Source organism: Cetorhinus maximus, chromosome 23 (genome assembly GCF_964194155.1).
Source record: "Cetorhinus maximus chromosome 23, sCetMax3.hap1.1, whole genome shotgun sequence".
NCBI lineage: Eukaryota > Metazoa > Chordata > Chondrichthyes > Lamniformes > Cetorhinidae > Cetorhinus > Cetorhinus maximus.
This window is the reverse complement of record NC_135901.1, coordinates 22202137-22225936: the sequence shown is the minus strand read 5'-3', so window position 1 is coordinate 22225936 and position 23800 is coordinate 22202137. Positions and strand designations below refer to the sequence as shown.

The 23800-nt window shown below is 43.5% G+C and overlaps 1 protein-coding gene and 2 non-coding genes across 4 annotated transcripts; 1 reads left to right on the top strand and 2 right to left on the bottom strand.

Annotated features, from left to right (window-relative positions):
- The first annotated feature begins 1956 nt into the window (after positions 1–1956).
- LOC144697132 (uncharacterized) lies at positions 1957–6550 on the top strand. Of its 2 annotated transcripts, none has more exons than XM_078568972.1 (2): positions 1957–2090; positions 5084–6550. In XM_078568972.1, exon 2 carries the CDS (start codon positions 5183–5185, stop codon positions 6011–6013), a length of 831 nt encoding a protein of 276 aa, XP_078425098.1. In that variant the 5' UTR covers positions 1957–2090; positions 5084–5182; the 3' UTR covers positions 6014–6550. The 2 variants fall into 2 exon arrangements, with proteins under 2 accessions (XP_078425098.1, XP_078425097.1); XM_078568971.1 differs by lacking the exon at positions 1957–2090 and adding an exon at positions 2127–2729 and having other exon boundaries at positions 5076–6550.
- An 8775-nt stretch (positions 6551–15325) lies between these two features.
- On the bottom strand, positions 15326–15407 carry trnas-cga (transfer RNA serine (anticodon CGA)). The gene has a single exon. It is a non-coding gene; the product is annotated as a tRNA-Ser (tRNA).
- Positions 15408–17619: 2212 nt separating this feature from the next.
- trnal-uaa (transfer RNA leucine (anticodon UAA)) lies at positions 17620–17701 on the bottom strand. Its single transcript has one exon. It is a non-coding gene; the product is annotated as a tRNA-Leu (tRNA).
- Positions 17702–23800: the final 6099 nt, after the last annotated feature.

The window sequence follows — 23800 nt, the reverse complement described above, 5'->3', positions numbered from 1 at the left end:
TAGAATATTGTGAGCAATTTTGGGCCCCGTATCTCAGGAATGATGTGCTGGCCCTGGAGGGGGTCCAGAGGAGGTTCACGAGAATGATCCCAGGAATGAAAGGCTTCATATATGAGGAAGGTTTGAGGACTATGGGTCTATACTCGATGGAGTTTAGAAGGATGAGGGGGGATCTGATTGAAACTTACAGAAGACTGAAAGGCCTGGATAGAGTGGACGTGGGGAAGATGTTTCCATTAGTAGGAGAGACTAGGACCCGAGGGCACAGCCTCAGAGTAAAGGGAAGACCTTTTAGAACAGAGATGAGGAGAAACTTCTTCAGCCAGAGAGTGATGAATCTATGGAATTCATTGCCACAGAAGGCTGTGGAGGCCAGGTCATTGAGTGTATTTAAGACGGAGATAGATAGGTTCTTGATCAGTAAGGGGATCAAAGGTTATGCGGAGAAGGTGGGAGAATGAGGTTGAGAAACTTATCAGCCATGATTGAATGGCGGAGCAGACTTGATGGGCCGAATGGCCTAATTTCTGCTCCTATGTCTTATGGTCTTATGGTCAGTAGTAGCTATCTGTCAATCATCTGAAAGCAGTTGGTTCAAATGGTGTTGATTACTGTTGCAGGGAGCTAAACTAGCCAGTGTCTCATCAGAGGGTAAAAAAAAAGACAGGCTTTTCAAACCACAAAGTCAGTAAGGAGTGTGCTAGGAGACAGGCGACTATGTCAGAGTGAGATGGAGACCAAGTGAGCAGTGAATTAGGACCACATGGGAATTCTGTGCATGGGGGAAAGAGGTGTGTATACATAGGAATTATTCGAAGTTGGGAACAGGAGCAGCTGAGCAGAAATGGGCCTGGGTATAAACCTCACCTTCGGAGCTGAGTTTTAAAAAAAAAGCGAACAGAGGCATCACAGGAAAACAATAAGTTCATTGGTTGGTAAGAAATTGCTGTTAGGCAGTGTCTTTAAACAGCCGTAAATTAGAGAAACCTATTACTTTTGAAGTAGTAGCTACTTGGATTTGAGTAAGAAACACTAGGAATAAGAGGAGGTCAGGGCCACTAACGTGAATTAATATAAGTAAACCAAAGTAAAGTAAAGTTAACGTAAGGGAAGTAAAGTTACGACATGCCAGGGCAGCTCGGTCGTGTGGAATGCATGTGTTGTAATATGTAGGAGTCTTGGACACTACTGAAAGTATAATACTGCGGATGCTGGAAATCTGAAATAAAAACAGAAAATGCTGGCCAAACTCAGCAGGTCTGGCAGCATCTGTGGAGAGAGAAACAAAGTGAACGTTTTGAGTCCATATGACTCTTCTTCAGAAGAAGTGGAAATAATTCACTCGGCTATCCCATTCGCTGACACAGCAGCACAGTTACACCTGAGAGAGACCTTTCAGATACTGCATTTGTGCCAAGGGATTTACTCACTTTGCCCTCCTGTTAACACTCCAGTTTTAAACGCTCAGAGGCTTTGATCCAAAATTGCTACATTCCTACTGACAACACGGAGTTTGAATGTTCTTTGCATGGGAAGAAAAGTCACTTGTTCACACTGCCCATTGAGACTCCAGTGAGCTCACATCTAACAATAGCGGTTTGTTCTGCTGTTAATTATACCCGGGACGGAACTATGGCGGAGGGCCAGTGTAGGTTGCCTTATTAATTGACTTAATTTTATATCCTGGCCCTGTGGCTCCAATCAGCATCAGTTCACGAAGCATAAGTTTCTCTTGAACAAAATCACGGCTCGATGGCGGCCGGTTTACCCAGCATTCGCCGCGGGACAGTATGTACCCTATTTTTTAATTCATTCACGGGATGTGGGCGGTGCTGGCCCGGTCCGCATTTATCGCCCAATGATCCTCACAAGAGGAGATTCTTGCGCAGGCGCAGCACTGAGCAGTGGCAGGAACATGCGCAACGTGAGCTCAAACTGGAGCATGCGCAGCACAGTCCGTAGCCGATCCAAAGACTGAGAAATGGTGGAGTACAGGCAAGTTCTGTTGAAGGGTCATGAGGACTCGAAACGTCAACTTTGCTCTTTTCCGCCGATGCTGCCAGACCTGCTGAGTTTTTCCAGATATTTCTGTTTCTGTTTTGGATTTCCAGCATCCGCAGTTTTTTGTTTTTATCTCTGAGAACAGGCGAGTGTCGGGAGCCGGTGAGTGGGGAGGAATGGAAGCGGTGGAGTTGGTGGGGAGTTTAATAAACGCCCAGTGGAAGCTTGAAACCGTGAATAAGAAGCTACCGGTCCTGCGGTCGCATCGAACGAGGCAGCGGCAGGCGGGGCCTTCTTTGTCTTCGGAGATAGGCCCGAGTAAACGGCTGCCATTTCTATAGGGGGGCAATGTGCAGCTGTGCTTCTATAGTGATCAATGGGCATGCGCAGCCGCCATCTTTCTAGGGGTCAACGTGCAGCTGGGTGCATGCGCGGTCCTCTGCCCCTGTCAGAAGGAGGCATGTTGTGAATTTCTATCCTGGACTGACAGGGATGGGTTTTGGAAACTCCCTTTGCCGGGGCTTAGAAGATTTACCCGCAGCAAACACAAACCAAGAGAAATGTTTGTCTCCTCTGAATGCCTGTCCTGGACTGACAGTCATGGATTTTGGAAATTTCCAGGGCAGAGGATTGACGGACGGGAAACTCAAACGAAACATCACATCAAGATCTGACAGAGTTATTTGATTCATCAGGGCCTGAATATCATAAAACTTTTAATGTGAAAGGTAAACAGTTTATCTGTTCTGCCTGTGTGAAAAGTAAGAGTAAGAATAATTAACTGGGGGAAAGCCAACTTCAATGGGGTAAGAATGGATCTGACCCAGGTAAGTTGGAATTTCAAAGGGAATGGAGTATAAAAATAGGGAAGTATTGCTAAAACTATACGAGGCACCAGTTAGATCACACCTAGAATATTGTGAACAGTTTTGGTCCCCTTATCTAAGGAAAGATATTCTGGCATTGGAGGCAGTCCAAAGAATGTTCACTAGGTTGATCCCGGGTATGGAAGGTTTTTCTTATGAGGAGAGGTTGAGTAGGTTGGGCCTGTATTCATTGGAGTTTAGAAGAATGAGACGCGACCTTATTGAAACATGTAAGATTCTTAGGGGTCTTGACAGGGTAGATGCTGAGTGGGAGAGTCTAGGACCAGGGGGCATAATCTCAGAGTAAGGGTCACCCATTTAAGACAGAGATGACGAAGAATTTCTTCTCTGAGGGTAGTGAATCTGTGGAATTCTTTACTGCAGAGGGCTGTAGAGGTTGGGTCGTTAAGTATATTCAAGGCTGAGATAGACTGATTTTTAATCTGTAAGGGAATCAAAGTTAATGGAGAAAAGGCAGGAAAGTGGAGTTGAGGATTATCAGATCAGCCATGATCTCATTGAATGGCGGAGCAGATTCGATAGGTTGAATGGCCTACTTCTGCTCCTACATCTTATGGTCTTATGAATCAAAGATTGGCAGGTGAAACTGTAACTGAGCAATGCACTGACTTTAAAGAAGAGAGAGTTCTGACACAGTAAAAATATATTCCCATGAAGGGGAAAGGTACAGTAAACAAATCCACAGCTCCCTCGATAAGAAAAGAGATAGAGATTGAGATAAAGGAGAAAAAATGGGCTTATGATACATGTCAGCTGGATGATAAAACCAAGGACCAGGCTGAATAGAGAAGGTTCAGAGGGACTTGGGAAACCAAATAAGAAAAGCAACAAGAGCATGAAAAGAGATTGAAAGCAAACATGGAAATAAATCAAGAAGTCTTCCATGGGCATGTAAATAGGGTGTTACATGGAGGAGTGGAGGCAATTAGGGACCAAAGAGGTGATTTACGCATGGAGGCAGGGGGCATGGGTGAGATATTAAATGAATATTTTGCCTTTACCAAGGGAAAATATGCAGCACAGGTGATTGTGAAAGAGGAGATAGTTCAGACCCTTGTGGGGTTTAAAATTGATAAGGAGGAGATAGTGGATAGTCTGTCCGATAAAGTTGATAAAGCCCTAGGACTGGATGAAATGCATCCAAGGATACTGATGGGAAATGAGAGTGGAAATTGTGGAAGCGCTGGCCATAATTTTCCAGCCTTCCTGAGATTGAGTTGCTGACACAGGGACTGGAGAATTGCAAATGTTACACCTTTGTTCAGAAAAGGTGTAAAGATAAGCCCAACAACCACAGACTAGTCAGTTTAATCTTGGTGCTGGGGAAGCTTCCAGAAATGGTCATTCAGGACAAACTTAATAGTCACTTGAGCAAATGTGGGTTAATTAAGGAAAGCCAGCATTTATTTGTGAAGGTAAAATCACGTTTAACTAAAACAAAAACAGAAACAGAAATACCTGGAAAAACTCAGCAGAACGGGTTCTGTTGAAGGTTCATGAGGACTCGAAATGTCAACTGTGCTATGCTCCGCCGATGCTGCCAGACCTGCTGAGTTTTTCCAGGTATTTCTGTTTCTGTTTTTGTTTTGGATTTCCAGCATCCGCAGTTCTTTGCTTTTATCACATTTAACTAAGTTGCTTATGGTTTTTGATGAGTTAACAGAAAGTGTTGTTCAGGGTAATGCTGTTAATGTGGTGGGCATGGACTTCCAAATGGCATTAGATAAAGTACTTTGCAACAGACTTGTGAGCAAAGATTATATCTCATGGAATAAAAGGGACAGTAGCAACATGGGTTCGATATTGGCTAACAGGAAACAGAGAGTTGTGGTTAATGGATGTTTTTCAGACTGGAGGAAGGCTTAGTGGAGTTCCTCAGGAGCCAGTGTTCGGACCCGTGCTCTTCCTAATATATATAAATGACCCAGACCTTAGTGTTCAGGCACAATTTTGAAATTTGTGGACAGAGTCTTGAGTAGGCATAGACCATGTAGCAGGTTCCCTTCCCTGAAGAACATTAGTGAACCAGTTGGGTTTTTACGACAATCCAGCAGTTTTCATGGTCACTTTTTCCTGGTGCCGGCCCCACAAATTACCAGATTCATTCAGCTCAATTTCACAACCTGCCTTTGTGTTTTTGTGGGTTCTCTCTCACTCCCTTTTTTCTGTTTCAAATCAATTTCACAGGGTATTAGGAGGAGAGGATTTGCAGTCAGGCAACTCAAACCAAGCATCACATCAGAATCTGACAGTCACCCAATTTACCATAACCTGAATATCATTGAATTTTGAACATGGAAGGAAAAAGCACCGTTCACAGTGAGGAGAAACCGTACACGTGTTCTGTGTGTGGACAAGGCTTCAACCGATCATCTGACCTGTTAGAACATAAATGCTGTCACAACAGGATGAAACCATGGAAATGTGGGGAATGTGGGAAGGGATTCAAAACCCCATCTCACCTGGAAAGTCATTGGCGCACTCACACTGGGGAGAAACCGTTCACCTGCTCCGAGTGTGGGAAGGGATTCACTCGTTCATCGTACCTGCTGATACACCAGCGAGTTCACTCTGGGGAGAGGCCATTCGCTTGCTCTAAGTGTGGGAAGGGATTCATTCAGTCATCCAACCTGCGGACACACCAGCGAGTTCACACTGAGGAGAGACCTTTTAAATGTCCGGACTGCGGGAAGTGCTATAAAGGTTCCATGGAACTGATGCGCCATCAACGTGTTCACACTGATGAGAGACCATTCAGGTGCTCTCACTGCGGGACTGGGTTCAGGTGGTGGTCTCAACTCACTGCGCACAAGCACAGTCACACTGGGGAGAGGCCGTTCACCTGCTCTGTGTGTGGGAAGGGATTCACTCAGTCATCCAAACTGCTGAGACACCAGCATGGGCACAGTGATGAGAGGCCATTCACCTGCTCCATGTGTGGGAAGGGATTCACTCAGCAATCCCATCTGCTGACACACCAGCGAGTTCACACAGATGAGAGACCTTTTAAATGCCCAGACAGTGGGAAGTGTTTCAAAAGCTCCCAGGACTTGATGTCCCATCAAAGTGTTCACACTGGGGAGAGGCCGTTCAGGTGCTCTCACTGCGGGACTGTGTTCAAGTGATCATCTCAACTCATTGTACACCAGCGAATTCACATTGGGGAGTGGCTGTTCACCTGCCCTGAGTGTGGGAAGGGATTCACTCAGTTATCTTTCCAGCTAACACACCAACGGGTTCACACTTGGGCGGGGGGGAGGTGGGGGGGGCGACCATTCATCTGCCTTGAATGTGCGAAGGGATTCACCCACCCATCCAACCATCTGAGAAACCAGCGAGTTCATACTGGGGAGAGGCTGTTCACCTGCCCTGAATGTGGGAAGGGTTTTACCCAGTTATCCAACCTGCTGACACACCAGCGAGTTCACACTGGGGAGAGACCATTTACATGCTCTGAATGTGGGAAGGGGTTTGCTTATTTATCTACACTGCAGAGACACCAGCAAGTTCACAAGTAACAACAATGGTTGGATTTTGCTGCTAATCACATCCAGGACTGAATTATGTGTATTGGGGTCTGTTTCTGATGATGTTAATAAACTCCAGCCCAGTTATTCGGGCTGATATTGTAGATAAAGGTCAATTAGATTAGCTTTGTGTTAAACACACAGTGTCTTGAGTCTTTTCAATATTTCTAACCCAAGTTAGTTCCTTCTGACGTGCTCTCTCTCACCTCTGTCCCCTCCATCTTCACCTCCAACAAAAAATGTGAGGAGCTCATGGAGCTTCTTTGTCACTAAGATTGAGACAATCCGATCAGCTGCTTCTGCTGCTTCCCTCCCTCATTGGCAGCGGCTGTGATTGTTTGAATTAGATTTTTATATAATCACTCGGTAAGTGATCGGGTGTCACTGAACATTGGCAGAAAATTGTTCCATTATCAACCTCACAGTGACCGTACCTTACAGACTAAGTGATTCTATCTACACCAGCCCTTCTGGATAAGATCACCCGAGAAGAGTGAAGACATTACAGTCCACAACCCAGCTCATAGCGGTGCACACATCTGATAAATTCAGTTAAAATGCAGAGTATATAGGCCTGCTACAGGTTTATTGATAGACAGTGATTATCAATCATAAGAAACAGGAACTAGAGTTCCTGGGTCCCTGGTTTGAAACCAGGCAGAAACATTATCAAAACATATTTTAAGTGTGAGCAATAATTCATCTTTATTTTTAAATATTAACTGTATATAATACCTTACAGCTGTGTGACATTAGCTCTTCCCCTCTACAGTCTGTACACACTGAAACTAGACAGAATCTTTCACTTGTTCCCATTTCCAGTCCTGATGGTTCAGAAAGCTTCCCTCAAACCTGCATTTGCCAGCTGATTTGTGTAAGTTTATTAAAGGCTCCTGCAGCATGATATCCATCACTAACAGTTGGTCAAAGCTACATTTCAGACAGGGCAACAAACCCACTAACGATTTTGTCTTCCCTGCTCCATAGTATGAGACACGGATAAGCAGTAGGATTTTGCCCCACCCTCTCCAAACACCCACTGCGAACAGAAAACAGTGACAGCAACTTCAATCAGCGGGTTACTGCCCATCCCTGGGATGCAAGATACTCCAATACGGGCCAAACCTCCTAATACACCAAGCACAGATTCAGATTATTAACTTTAAACATTGCTGCTGTTTTTGGGAGTGAACCCCAGCTCTCCATTCCTCCAGTAGTGTCACCGCATTTAAACGGCGTCTGTCTTTATCCCGCTTTGTTAACATCATAGTTGTTGGGTTAGGAGTGAAAACTGCTCTTTTCTTCACTGGAAGAGTGGGAGAGCAGTTTGTAGGCGCGGGTCTGATATGCAATGAATGATGATTGAATATTTTTAAGGCAGAGGTAGATAGATTCTTGTTAGGCAAGGGAATCAAAGGCTATCGGGGTTAGATGGGAATGTGGAAATCGAAACACAAGATCAGCCATGACCTTATTAAATGGCGGAGCAGGCTCGAGGGGCCGAATGGTCTACTCCTGTTCCTATTTCTTATGTTCTTATGACAGTTTAAAAGTGGCAAGTTCCACTCAAGCCCCTGCACCAACAGAACTGCTCAGAGTCACAGAATTAGAATAGTCACTTCCTGGAGGGCTGATAGCATCGGGTCCACATCCGATAGGATCCAGTTGAGAATGGTCTAATTCATAAGATTACAGGAAGGAAATTAAGGAACTGCACCTGAAATTATCCAAGTCACAGTGAAGATTTATTTTCCTGTGTGACTTGTGTGGCTTGTTCAATGAAATGTTTGTCCCAGGTAACGGAGGGGAAGGATTGAGAGTTTTCAGTGTGGGACAGAACTGAGAGCAGAAAGAACTGATTGATACAGAATGGCATCATCATCCCTTTTGTGCATTTTTCATTCATTCATGGGATGTAGGCAGTACTGGCTGGGCCAACATTATATTGGCCATTCCTAATTGTTCTTGAGAACCGAGTGGCTTGCTCAGCCATTTTAGAGTCAACCACATTATTGTGCGTCTAGATTCACATGTAGGCCAGGTAAGGACAGCAGATTTCCTAAAGGACATTTGTGAATCGGATGGGTTTTTAATGAAAATTAATGGTTTCATCATTTAGACTTTTAATTCAAATTTCACCACCTGCCATGGTGGGATTCAAACACTATCCTGGGCTTTTGGAGTACTATTCCAGTAACAATACCAGTTCGCTGCCCCCTCCATCTCCCCTGCCCCTCCCAACCTATCACAGACCTTCCCTTTTGTTCTTTCCTCCTCTCCTCTGTATTTGTTTCAAACCTGTTACATCTCTAGCATTTACCAGTTTTGATGTAGCATAGTTGTATTTTCACTGGACTGGTATTCCAGAGACCTAGGGTAATGCTCTGGTGGTCCAACCATGGCAGATGGTGAAATTTGAATTCAACAAAAATCTAGAATTAAAAGTCCACAAAACCCAATCTGGTTCACTCATGTCCTTTAGGGAAGGACATCTGCTGTCTTTACCTGGACTAACCTACATGTCGCCTCACACGCGAAAGGGGCGGTTACATAGCTGTGCATATGAACGGGGCGGTTTGAAACCGGGCAGAAACATTATCCAAACTCGCTAATTTTGTGAGTGGGGAAATTTGCGCAATTCAGGTTTGTTGATTAATGTTACCTGAATCTCGCATGCTACAGGCATGGTGCTCTTGCTCTTACCTGGGCCTTAAAATGAATGCAGCAAAATCAGAAACGCTGAAATTTCATGACACACTGAGTAGAAATAGATGTTCGTTTTTTGACTCAGCACGCATTTTAGCAGTTCGTCCAGTCAGCAACAGAATTTAGTGGGTTTTCAATGCAGATTTACATCGTTACCCACCATCTCTAAGATGCCTTACAGTAAAGGGCGCTCATAAAGACAGGCGCAAGCGATGCTGCAATTGAACCAGAGGAAATGACAGAGCTGGTATAGAATCACTCCTTTAAATAATCGGTCTTCAGAACAGAGTATCAGGAAAAACGACCCAGGGAGTCTTGGAAACCGAGGCGCAGTGCAGACCCTTCCTGGCTTCCCTCCTGTCTTCTACATGGTCGCGATTAAGGCGCCAGAAGGCTTCTTACCTGGAGCAAAGAGGGATCAAATATAATGAACGCATCATTCTCAAAACTGCTCCCAGCAAAATTCTTGTATTTTGTTTAAAAGCTAAGTGTGCTCAATTTCAAATGAGCCCCACATGGTTTGTATTACCTGTTGACTGACATTCTTTTGTCTATCAGTTATGTTTGAAATTCGAAGTTGGTGCATATTTCAGAGAGTCTCAATTCAAACGAAGGCATCAATAACAGATAAAATATGAATATTAAATATAGAATAACGGAACAAATACTGAGTTTCTTTAATTTCGTCTTCCAAGGATGAGAAGGATGTTCCTAATGATTGTGCAGACAGCATTGCACCCGGAGACATTTGCTGGATGGACACGTCTACATTTTGAAATTCAAAACAAGCTGAGGCACCAGGGTGAAATCAACAGCTGTCTTCCTGCAACAAGTGACATGGACCCTCAGTCCAACCATCGGAAACCCCCAAACACCCTGGTAGCTCAGCACTGCCCTGTTTGTTACGCAAATATTTATCCTCCGTAAGATTTCGGTCCAAGAACAAAATTATTTCAAACCAAATGAAGTAAACTAACCATAGAAGCACGCGATCTTGGCTGGGCCCTGTTAAACTCCGGAACAAACATTTTCCTCTGTAATATCGCAACCTCGATTGAAGGGCTGTGGAGCAAAAGTAAGAAGATTGTAAAAATAGTAAGGTTGAAAAAAAACTTTCGCAAATTCGATATGAGGTCAATTGTATAATTACATCATGTTCATCTGGTAAAATATATTAGGAACCCAAGTCCAAATCGTCATGTGAACCTTGTGAATTAAGGCAAACCAGGCATGGATTCTGCAGAAACAACTTTTTCAAAAGAGAATTGAGTAATTTAATGAAAGGGAGAAGAAATGGATGATTAAGAGAGAGAAGCAAATTGTGATGAATTAGTTTTCTCGTTTAAAGAGGGGCCTGAGATCGGATGATGGAAATGCCTCTTTTGCCATTGTTTGGATACAAGGTGCTAGGCCATCTTATGATTACATTGTTATATCAGGCCCGCTGCAGCGTTCCTGAGAACAGCAGCTGTATTCCATTTCTCCGCAATAGACACCCAGATTGCTGCTGCGTTACAGCGCAGTTTAGCATTCCGGACAGGATCAATAAAGCCGCGGCAGTTTCTGTTGTGCAGTGTTTATCACGTTCACCTCACACGCGAAAGGTCCCCGGTTCGAAACCGGGCAGAAACATTATGAAAACTTACTCATTAAATAGTGAGGATAATTTGCGTCGTTGAAGCTTATCTGAATCTCCTCTGTTGCAGGCAATATTGCATTTGTCTCACCGAGGTCACAAAATGAATGCAGCAAAATCAGCACCCGCTGAGATTCCATGACACACTTGAGTGAATAGATGTTCGTATTTCACTGCGCTCACATCCCAGCAGTTCGTTTAGTTAACAAGAGAAATCAATGGGTCTTTCGATGCAGCTTAAGAAAGTTACTCACCATGTTAAAGGTGACTCAGTGTTAAGTGTGCTCATAAAGACAGACAAAGAGGGATCAGATCTAATTAATGCATCATTCTCAAGCCTGTTCCCTGTAAAATTCTTTGATTTTGTTGAAATGCTGACTGTTGTGCTACATTTCAAATCAGACCCATATCAAATGCATTACCTGGTGAGTTACATTCTTTTGTTTGCCAGTCAAGTTTGCATTCGATGTTATCTATTTCAGAGAGCCTCAAGTCAACCAAGGGCATTAAATCAAATACGTTAATACTGAATGCTGAATAAGGTAAAAAATTGCTGAGAAAAGTTTGTTGAATTTCTTCTGCTGAGGAGAAGGCAATTCCGAATGATTGAGCAGAAAGTGTTGCTGCCTGAGATATTTGCTGGACCGAGCCTTCTGCATTATGAAACTCAAAACAAACGGAGGCACCAGGTGGAAACCAAGAGTTGTCTTCCTGTAGCAAGTCACATGACCTCGCGGTCTAACCATTGGAATCCTCCAAACATTCTGGTAGATCAACGCTTTTTCCTAAACAAATATGTATTCTGTAAGATTACCTCCCCAGAACAAATGCATTTTAAACCAAATGAACGAAACAAACTATGCCAGCCTTTGATCTTGGCAGGGCTCTGTTGAACTGTAACAATGATTTCCGACTGTGATATAACACCCTCGATTAGCGGTTTGTGGAGCAAATGTAATTAGATTGTGTAAATCAACTCAGAAACAATGAGACGTTTGATCAGAAAAATAAGCACTTTTGTCAATTCGATATGAAATCAATAGAAAAAGTAAATAATGTTCATATGCACAGCTATGTAAGAAGGACTAGTCTAAATCTTCATGGCATTGGATGAGGGGAACAGTGTTAATTAAGGTAAACTAGGCATGGTATCTGCAGAATCTCATTTTTCAAAAGGGAATTGTGCAATTAATTGATATTTAGAATAATAACAGGTTTACTAAAAGAGGGAAGGAAACTGAGATTAATTCATTTGCTCTTAAAAAAGCTGATCGAGACAGGATTATGGAAGGGCCCCTTATGCCATTGAATGGATACATGGTACTTTGCCATTTTATGTTATATGAGTCTGTCTGCAGCATTCCAGATAATACCAGCTGAATTCCATTTCACCGAAACAGAGACCCAAAGTGCTGCTGCATGACAGCATGGCTTAACGTTCCGGATAGGCCCTGGTCAGTCGGACAGCTCACCTTTCATTCTCCCCTGATTCCGTTTCCTAAAGAGTTTGTAAATATTCACAGAACTGGAGACTGGGTTTCCTGTTTTTGTTCCTCCTCCATTTTTCCATCTGCCAACTCACAACATTTTCCAAAATCTCGTCACAACGTTCCGCCTTGCACCATGTTCAGGGGTGAACACATTCAGTTTTGTGGAGAGACTATAAAGGCCGGGATCGTTTTCTTTAGAGCAAAGCAGGTTAAACTGAGTTTTCATGGTGTTGTTTAAAATTATTGGGCTGAGGAAGGGATCGGCGGCGGGCGGTTTGATAGAGCAGTTAGGGAGAAACTGTTTCCACTCTCGAGGGTCAGTCACCAGAGGACTGGGGTTTATGATAATTAAATAAAGACAGGCTTGCATTTACATAGCACCTTTCCCGACCAGCGGACGTCTCAAAACGCCCTCCAGTCAATGAAGGACATTGTGAAGTGTCGTCATTGTTGTAATGTCGGAAACACGGCAGCCAACCACCGCTCAGCAAACTCCCACAAACAGCAACGTCATAATGAGCGGATAATGTGTCTTTGCGACGTTGATTGAAGGATAAACATTGACCAGGAAGCGGGGAGAACTCCCCTGGTCTTCTTTCAGATAGGCTCATGACATGTTTTACATTCTGGCGCCTAAATCCCGTTCATGTCTCTTTCCAGACTGAATAAGAAAGGAGGGATTTCACCATACCTGCACTGAGCCTCGGTTTCCTCGAGCATTTTATAGCACCCTGGCAGTTTTTCCTCTTCCTCTGCTAAAGACCGATACAAAGTGATGATGTAGCGTGTCTGCTATTTCCTCTGTTTCAATTACAGTATCGCTTTCGTCTATCTTTAGGAGCACACATTACTGTTATTCATCTCTGAGATGACGAGTAAGTATGTTAACCTACAGCAATAAACAGGTTCATTTACTATGCTAACTGAACGAACTGTTAATATGTCTGTCGAGTGATAGTGGAAAGTGTTTTACAACCTTTACTGCATCGGGTGCGATAAAATATCATTTTTGTTTTATTGTGGGATGTTCTTTAGTATTTCGAGAAGACCAATAGTCACGTGGCCGTAATACGCAAGTGCACTTAAACCAGCGGATTTTGGTAATATTTTCCCGCGTTTCGAACCGGGAGACTATTTGCGTGTTAGGGCCACGACGCTAGAGAAACACTGTACTGCCGAATCCTCAATGGGCTTGGCTGAAACGGTAACCTGTGCGGCCATGCAGCAGCACTTTGGGTTTTTGTTTTGAAGAAATGGAATTCAGCTGCTATCATTAGGAATGCTGGAGACAGACTGATTTAACAATGTCGCCATAAGATGGTACAGCACATGAGGAGACAATTCGGCCCATCGTGTCTATGGCAGCTTTTTGCAAAGAGCATTCCTATCAGTCCCAATGACTCTTCTTCATACGGACTCGAAACGTTAATTCTGCTTCTTTCTCCACAGCTGCTGCCAGATCAGCTGAGTTTTTCCAGCATTTTCTGTTTTTTGTTTCAGATTTGCAGCATCCGCAGTATTTTGATTTATTTTGATCCTGGAGTCCCTTTCCCCCGGGATCCACAAAACCCGTCAATTCTCTTCTTTCATTCTCACCCTTCCATTTCCAGTTTGAGTCGGTTCCCCTTTTGGGCTCTTCAACAAATCCATTTGGACGGACAAGTGGCATCTGAAATTTAATGTAAGGAAGTGTGAAGTGATTCATTTTGGTTGGAGAGGAGAGGAAACAGGAAATAAAGCGTACAGATTTATGTTGCACAGCGAGTGGTTAGGATCCGGAATGTATCAATGCGGCTCAGTTCCACAAGCAGGTGAGCGAATTTTTACCATCGCATTCACTTCACGCTTTACAACTACATTCACTTTAGTTTTGTGGCTTCATATTAAAAAGGTTCAGAGAGAAAAAGCAGATTGGAAAGATTCCTTTTGTATCTTTTTGAACTGGAAATGTCTGAGATGGAGAATACGAGTTAAAAAATGTGACGTGAAAGTGAAGAATTTGATGTCCATCAGTTGCTTTTAGTGATGAATCTGCCGTGCACTGCCTTGTCAGTTTCACAGGATCCGTAGTGATTAGATTGGTGGGTTTTGGGAATTGAATTTTGCAATTCGCAGCTTTGGTGCTATTTCACCACACTGTCGATTTCATGTTCCAGCTAATAGCAACGTTGGTTTTCATTGGCTGAATAAATAATTTGTGTTCTATCTCAACATGACATTTTGTCGGAGAAACTTCGCCCTCGTGAAAATGGTCCAGAATGAAGAAAATGGTAAAAGCCGCGTGGATATCCCAAGATGCAAGCGCAGCAAGCAGCTTCCTCGGTAGTCCAGTGGTTCGGATTCGGCGACCTCACCGCTGCGGCCTGCGTTTGCATCCCGGTCAGAAGCTAGCCGCTTAATCCTCTTATTAAAACGACTTTTTAAAGTTATTGATTGAAAATAGAAAATGCGTTACAGCTCTGCCCAAATCAGTGGAGTTGGAACTGAAGATCCGCATCAGAAATGAAAACAGGTCGAGAAAAATGTAGATGTCGGGCTGGAAAGTAAAAGAATGAAAGAGAAAGGCTGTGATCGGTTGCAAAGCGCTGGCTACAACGATGCTGGTACAAGGCAGAATATGGATGGGAATGGGGCTGCTTTTACTGGAGCACTGTGTATAGTTCTGAGAATGGCACCTGATAAAGGATCAGTATTGATCTTGGAAACAGGGCAGCGCTGATCCACCAGGATGTGAGTTCTGGAATGTGAGTGGACATTCTACCCTCTGGAAACTTGAGGTCATTCAAAACTCTGCTGCCCGTGTCTGAACTCGCAGCAAGTCCCATTCCCCTATCACCCCTGTGCTTTCTGACCTACATTGGCTCCTGGACAAGTATCATCTTTAGTTTAAAATTCTCCTGCTTGTTTTCAAATCCCTCCATGTTCTTGCCCCTCTCTTTCTCTTTCGTCTCCCAGAACCCCAAAACCTTCTGAGATGTCCACACTCCTTGAGATGTGGCAGATGAACGGAAATAGGAAAACGCGGCAGAGTTTAGTTTCTACAATTTATTCTGGTTGAAATCGGGAATAATGAGGAAATGTAGTCGGCAGGATTCGAACCTACGCGGGAAGACCCTAATGGATTTCGAATCCATAGCCTTAACCACTCGGCCACGACTACGAACATGCTCCCACCCTTCATATAAAATGATAGGTGGCTATAGCATAGCAGGAAGACATTCGCCCAGGCATGTTCGTGCCAGCTCTCTGGAAGAGCCGATCAGCTGGTCAAACAGGCTCCTTTTCCCCCACAGAATTTCATATTTGTATTGTCTCTCCTTGTTCTTCCCTTCAAAATAAAACACAGAACACTTCATTTCAACTGAAACTTCCCCGTCTAAAGATTTAGTGACACGTCGCGAGCACCAGCTCATTGGAACTGTGGGATTCGAGCTCACGCCCCCAACGAAATGGTACTTTTAACACAACATCTTAGACCGCTCGGCCACGATAGGCCCCCTTTACCTTACCTGGTATTTCCATTGAAATATAGACAGTAAGCGGCCTCCAAGCGCCTCGAACCTGCTCTGCCACTTGTTTAAATCATGGCGGATCCCCAGCCTAGACTCCAATTTTCTACACCATCGCGCTAAACCTTTATTTACTTAGAATCGGAAAATCTATCCATTTTAACCTTAATGTACTCGCCGACAGAGGATCTGCAGATGTCTGGGCTACAGTACTCCAAAGATTCACAACCCTTTGAGTGAAGAAATGTCTCCTCATCTCAGTCCGAAATGGCTGACACATTATCCGCAGAATGTGACCCCAATTCTAGATGCTCCAGTCAGGGGGAAACCAACCTCTCACCATGAACACTCTCAAACAGTCTCAGAATTTCACACTTTGCAAAGAGGTAAAGGAACCGAGACAGAGACAGAGAGACTGAGGGCAAAAGCAGATATACGGAGACAGATAGAGACAGAGAGTTGGCTCGACACTGAAAGGAACAGATACACCGCCATTGATAGCTTAGATTGAAAGACGGAAAAGAAGAAGAGAATAAAAGACTTACGTTTAAACAGAGCCTTTCACGAACTCAGGGCAACAGAAAATGCTGTACAGCCGATGGAATGCTTTTGAAGTGTAGTCAGTGTTGTAATTTAATGACACAGAGAGACAGTTCGACAAAAATGCTGATCCAGCAAATGACAAAATGTGATCTTAAGAACTACACCTCAATGTAAACATTTCATTCTATGTTTCTAAACTTTTCATTATTTGTTTGATCAGATTCAGCAGGTAGAATCCTTGACAAAACAGGGACAAAACATTCCATTTCTATAAGGCCGGCATTCAGCTTTCCCTTTTCTAGAGTAAAGAGCTTCAGACTGTTCAGCCTTTCCAGGTGAATATAACATTTGGGATTGAACTTTAATTTTCCTGTTCCTTCTGGGGTATGACCGCAGTAGAAACAGTTCCGAAGGTCTGAGGGATTTCAGTCTGGACTATTTGTATTTACAAATTCATTCTCTTGGTGTGTCCATTGCCTTAACTCCTCGACCTTAAGGGCTCGGTTTCTGTCTGTTTTAATGTTGCTCAGTATAAATGTCAATCATCTCCCACTTTGTAACATACGGGCACTTAGACGCTGAGCAGTATACACTCAAAAACAAATAGAGCCGGAATTCCCCTCTTGCATGTTTTAAAGCTGCTCTTTTTTGTTTGTCCGATTTTAATATGAAGCTACCCAACTAATATAAATAAAGTTTTGATTGGTAAAAGTGGGGAACTGAAGCGCATTGACACACACAGTAACACACACATACATTTAAGACCGAGAGTGACAGGTCTCCAAGGAAAGGCAAACACTCAGAAAACAAAGATATCACAAATTGGCTAAGTTTTGTTTTCACAAATCCGACAGCAAATTCCGTAAATGCTTGTAGATGAACGGCAATAGGAAAAAACCAAAGTGTTTGGCTGTGTTTTTTAGTCCATTGAACAAATAATTAGTCCTGCATCTGTAGACGCCTGCTTCAAATCAGGAATGAGTCGGCAGGATGGGACCCTGGGTGGGGACAATCCATCACCTTAACCACTCCGCTTTCGCCTGCAGACCCTGTGTGCTCACCAATAGGGGTCGTATAAAATCACAGAATGATTACAGAAGAGGAGGTCATTCGGCCCGTCATGTTCCTGTTGGCTCTTTGGAACAGCAACTCAACTAGTCTCACAATGCCGGCCTTTCCCAGTCGCCCTGTAATTTATATTCACATTTTCTCTCCTCGGGATTCCGACCAATCGGAAACACCGCTCACTTTCCTGCTATAAATTTTAGCAGTCTCCCCTCCGCCGGAAGCGATTTGCACGAAGTCCCCAAAATGATCATCTGGCAGTGGTGGGATTCAAACCCACGGCTCGTTAGAGACCGGAACTTAAATCCAGCGCCTTTGACCACTCGGCCACACTACCACGGTGCTTGCAGCCAGTCATCGTCATGACTGGTATCGGCACTGAAAGAGAACTGAAGAAATCAGACCAGGAGTTTGCCAAAGGCCCCTCGAGCCTGTTCAGTTATTTCATAAGATCACGGAGGATCCTGGGCCTCGACACCAATTTCCCAGCCGATCCCTAAAGCCCTTGATTCCTTTGCTGTACCTCGTCTTTATGGCATAAGTGAGTGTTCCGATATTAACTGAAAACTTAGTGGTTTGACATCATCCTGCAATGACAAAAGTCTCTTCCTCACCCTCCTCCCTTCCTACTTCCATTGCCGTCACAGTTCCGGATTGTGTGCTTTGATCTGATGAAAATATTCTCCAGACTTTGTCAGCCATCTGTTGTCCAGTATGTTCTCACACAAACAGGCGTTTAAATATTAATTTCAAACACAATGAGAATAAAAATAGTTCAACTGCGTACATACATCCAATTCATGAGAAATATAGGATTCAAAGCTGCGAATAGAAATTCATTCTCTGAATATATTAAGAGAACTGGAGCACACCATTGCACTGTGTGAAGTTCCATTTAATTTGTGGAAGTTACACAACTGGTATCAAGATAACTGGTATTAAAATAATCTCAGAATGATTACAAAGAAACGGTACAAAAAGGGAAACAGTTACAATAATAATGCAATCAACACAATAAAAACATATTAATCTGCCATAATGACAATCCAGAGATATTCGCAAATATTTTCATTTAGAGTCGATATTTCACAGACAGAATTCCAACTGGAGTCACTCAAGGGCTCCACCTTTGACCAAACCTACAGAGCAGACAGTTCAGCAGTGTCACAGGTCAGAGCTGTGCCATGAAACTAACAGATCTTTTCATTATGTTATTGTGGTTTATTGTAAAGTAGGTTTATGGTGGTGAGTGTATGGTTCTGTCTGTGTGATTTAATTGAATTAGGGCCAGATAGCAAGCTTCAAATTATCAAAATAAATTAGGGGAAAAGGTATTTTAAATGCTATTGAGTAAACATGGATGAGGTCTTAGCACGTATAGTGTAAAGGAAATTCGCATTTTTAGATATGTGAAGGAAGGTAAGAAAGGCCAAGTAGTGTGTTTATTTTCCCAAAGGTACTGATCATGTAAGCAACATGAAAAATTTTTGTACCATGGGAAAAGTAAATTTCCAAAGACACAAAGAACAATGGAATTTACAGATTAAAGAGAGAGAAACATATATGAAGAGGAATGGAAGGCTATGTTGGGGGGCCATGTAAGATCTAATAGGACCGTGCAAAAAAACCTTGGGGAAGCCTCCAGCCACTTTAGCAGACACCTGCTGTGTCCAGTAACCAAAGGTGGAGGATAGCCTTTGGAATTCCACTGTCGAGTAGGCGCTGTGGTAAATTTGCTTGCTTGCTATTTAAATTTTAAAGCTATTTTGGACTGCTGTCCTAAAGAGGTTGTATAGTTTGGAGTGAGGTTAATTAGGGATTTTGGGATTTGTTATAGTATTAAGTAACTGTAATCTTATGCACGTGCTTGAAATCATTCCTTTTGTCAATAAATGTTTTAACTTAGTTTTAAAATCTATAAAGGTGTTAGTGGACTCATTACTTCTGAATTCAGTGCACAAATCTTCTCGCAATGAATACAAAGTGTAAAACCGTTGTGATAGCGTTGCCACGTTTCCTTTGTGGATTTGGTCCGCCTGGCCTACATCATCTGCTAGGACAGCTCAGTTGGGGATTAAAGGAAACTTTACTCTGTCATGACAGTGCATCGCACATGATGCTACATTTATAACCAGCGTCATAAACTGACGCTGTTATGGAACAGAAGATTAAATAGTGGACTCTCGGAATCATTGCATTTCATGGTCCAATGAGCGATCAGGTTGGCTGATTGTTCTGAAAAGAACTGACGTCATTTTTCTTTTCAATTAACCGCAGATCTGAGCAAGGTGCGACGTCACACAAACATGGCTGACGCCAATTGGCCCGGCAGTGGATGACGCCACAATGCTTTCCGCACACCATTGGACCGTGATTGGTTATTACCCGCATTTATTCAGGTGCGGGAGATCATGGGCTGTCTCCAGTCTCTGCTGAGCGGTGAAGTTTGAGCCGCCTGTGATCCTAACTCAGGACTGTGACCCCTTGGCATCTTAAAGGTGCCGTGCGCCCACTGAGACTGTCCGAGACTGGGGAAAGGACCGAGAAATTGGGAAGCGCAGCGATGGAGGTTAAACATAAATGCAGCATAGAGGGGAGAGATGTCCTGAACAGTCGAGTGGGTAGAGAGTGGGAGAGAGACTGGGACAGAGAAACAGATTAAACACTAACACTACCCTTTCTTAAATATCATTCCGAGCCCTTCAGGTGGGCCAGCAATTTTCCCCTCCTTACATCTTACAATGTTCATCGACAAGCTGGGGTGATGTTCAGTGAGCACAGGGGGATGATATCATAGGGAATGGAGCAGGGAGAGAGGTTCCCTGGGGTGATGTTCAGTGAGTTCAGGAGGATGGTATCAGAGGGAATGGAGCAGGGAGAGAGGTTCCCTGGGGTGATGTTCAGTGAGTTCAGGAGGATGGTATCAGAAGGAATGGAGCAGGGAGAGAGGATCCCTGGGGTGATGGTCAATGAGTTCAGGAGGATGGTCACACAGGGGATGGAGCAGGGAGAGAGGATCCCTGGGTTGATGGTCAGTGAGTTCAGGAGGATGGTATTATAGGGAATGGAGCAGGCAGACAGGGTACCTGGGGTGATGGTCAGTGAGTTCAGGAGGATGGTATCAGAGGGAATGGAGCAGGGAAAGAGGATCCCTGGGGTGATGTTCAGTGAGTTCAGGAGGATGGTCACAGAGGGAGTGGAGCAGGGAGAGAGGATCCCTGGGGTGATGTTCTGTGAGTTCAGTTGTTTGTTGCAACAGGCAGGCCGCAGGGCCTGGGAATTTCCACGATTGTGCTTCCTGGTGTTCCTATTAAACCCCAAACTGTGGTAATAACTTGCAGGATTACTGCTTGAAAATGTGTCTGTGTCAGATCGGCCCCAGCCTCTCGGAATCATCCCTGGGTTTGTACCAAATGTTCTGTGTGCGGTATATATGTTTTCCTTGTTATTCATTTATGCGATATGGGAGTGGCTGTCTGGGTCAGCATTTATCTCCCATCCCTAATTGTCTTGAGAAGGTGGACTGTGATGTCTCTGCCTTGTGGTTATTTAATTAGACAAGGTACAGAGAGTCCAGGCGAATGCTCTGGGGGCTTGGGTTCAAATCCCAACATGGCAGCTGCTGGCATGTGAATTCAATTATTAAAATCTGGAATTGAAAATTGGACTCAGTAATGGTGACCATGGCAACTATCACTGATTGTCGTAAAAACCCAACTGCTTCACTACTGCCTTTTAGTGAAGGAAATCTGCCACTTTTACCCAGCCTGGCCGACATGTGATTCCAGGTCTACAGCAATGTGACTTCACTGTCCTCTGAAATGGCCTCGGAAGCCGGGCTGTTCGGGGCGGCCTTGCCAGTGACACCCACATTTCATTAAAGGATAAAGAGAAAAAAACTTTTATTCTCTATCTAACCCCTGCTGCACAGACCCTGGGAGTGCTTGAGGGGACAGTGTAAAGGAAGCTTTCTTTCTCCACGTACTGCCCTGCATCGGCCTCTGATGAAGCAGAGTCCTGCTGTTTACAATTAGCTGACAGACCAGAATATGATTGAGGCTCCCCTCGCTCTGAAGGAAAGATGTATTAACATCAATGGGTCGCTGGGTGGCGGAGTGACTCTTTCACTGATGGGTCTTCGATCCAAACACATCCCCACATCCCAGACAGGACTGGTGAAAAATATCTGTCTGGAAATGAGGGCGGGGGCGGTGGTAGTGGGGTGGGGTGGGGGGGGGGGGGGGGGGGGTTGGGTGGGTGGTGCGGGTGGGTGGGAGATGGGGGGATGGGAGAGGGGGAAACCATGTAATAGGGAAAGTGGAGTGGTGTCGATGGGCCTTGGAGAAAGGATTTCGTCAGAACCATAGTTCGTTTCACATTAATGATTTATTAATAATTTCAGAGAACATTTTACAGAACAGTTTATTTTAAAGTTAACTGAAGTGAATATGAGCGTCACATTCAGAACAGAATACATTCTCTCTGAGCTGCCAACTGTATGTACAATAGTAACAGACACCAGAAAGAGTAAACAGGAGCTCAACATAAAGGGAAGGGAATAATTGCGAATGAGGAATGAGAAAAGTTATTTATTTACACGGGGAATTCAAACAACAGGGGAATTATAAGCTACAATTAGAATACAGCCATAGTTATCTCGAAAATTTCAATCAGGAAACCAGAAATACCGTCCATGATTGTCTCAGTTACAAATTCGGAAACAAACTGAAGGTATTTCATTTTTAGAGTCATCAAGAGGACACATTTTAAATTCGGAATACCGAGATTTCAATAAAGAGCTCATGAAAATCTACAGTGCCCAAAATTCAACCGATCACTTGGTCTGTAAAATGGGATAAAATAATGAAACAGATGTTTACGATCTGGGACATTTATATTAGAGTTTTAATCAATGAAACATTGAAAGGTTTTTCAAAACGCATCTGTCAGTTTGAAGTGTGACTGCTTAAACTGTGCTGTCCCGGAGCAGCTCTCTGGCTCTTTGTTTGGGAGAATTGGAATTCCGCTGCTTTAATTTGGAATGCTGCAGACAGACTCATATAACAATGTCATCATAAGATGGCATAACACCATGTATCCATACCATGGCCCTTCCTTCATCCTGTCTCTGTCAGCTTTTTCAAAGTGCAAAAGAATTAATCTCAGTTTCCTTCTCTCTTTTAGCAAACCTGTTATTTTTCAGAATATCAATTAATTGCACAATTCCCTTCGAAAGAAGGAGTTTCTGCAGATTCCATGCCCAGCTTGCCTTAATTAACACTGTTCCCCTCACCCAATGCCATGAAGATTTAGACTCGTGTTCCTTACATACTATGCATATGAACATTATTTACTTATCTCTTGATTTCATATTGAATTGACGGAAGTGCTCACTTTTCTGATCAATCACCTGATTATTTCTGAGTTATTTACACAATCTAATTGTATTTGCTCCACAACCCGTTAATCAAGGGAAATCATTGATACAGTTAGACAGAGCCCTGCCAGGATCACATGTTGAAATAGTTCATTCCGTTTGTTTGGTTTGAAATAATTTTGGCCTGGGAATGAAATCTTTACAGAATACATATTTGTTTAGGAAAAAAGGCAGTGTTGATCTCCCAGAATGCTTGGAGGATTCCAATGGTTAGACTGAGAGGTCATGACTCTTGTTACAGGGGGACAACTGTTGGTTTCCACCCGGTGCCTCAGTTTGTTTTGAGTGTCATAATGCAGAAGGCTCGGTCAAGCAAATGTCTCAGGCAGCAATGCTTTCTGCTCAATCATTAGTAACGCCCTTCTCCTCAGAAGAGAAATTCAACAAACTTTACTCAGCAGCATTTTTACGTTATTCAAGATTCAGTATTAACATATATTTTTTGATATTAATGCCCTCGGTTGATTTGAAGCTCTCTGGAATATACAACAACATCGAATTGCAAACGTGGCTGGCAAACAAAAGAATGCCAGACACCAGGTAATGCACTTGATATGGATCTGATTTGAGATTTAGCACAACAGTCAGTATTTCAACAAAATCAAAGAATTTTGCAGGGAACAGCTTTGAGAATGATGCGTTAATTATAATTGATCCCTCTTTGCCTGTCTTTAGGAGCACACATTGCTTTGAGACATCTTTGACACAGTGAGTCACTGTGTCTATCTGCATGAAAAGACCCATTCATTTCTGTTGTTGACTGAACAAACTGCTTACATGTGGGACGATGGAAGTACAAACTTGTATTTCCACTCAAGTGTGTCATGAAAATCTCAGCACGTCTGATGGCGCTGCATTCATTTTATGACCTCGGTGAAAGCAAATGCAATATGGCAGATTGAGGTAATCTTCAATGATGCAAATCATCGTTCTCACTATATAATGAATAAGCTTTAATAATGCTTCTGTACGGTTTTGGGCTGGGAACCTCTTGCGTGT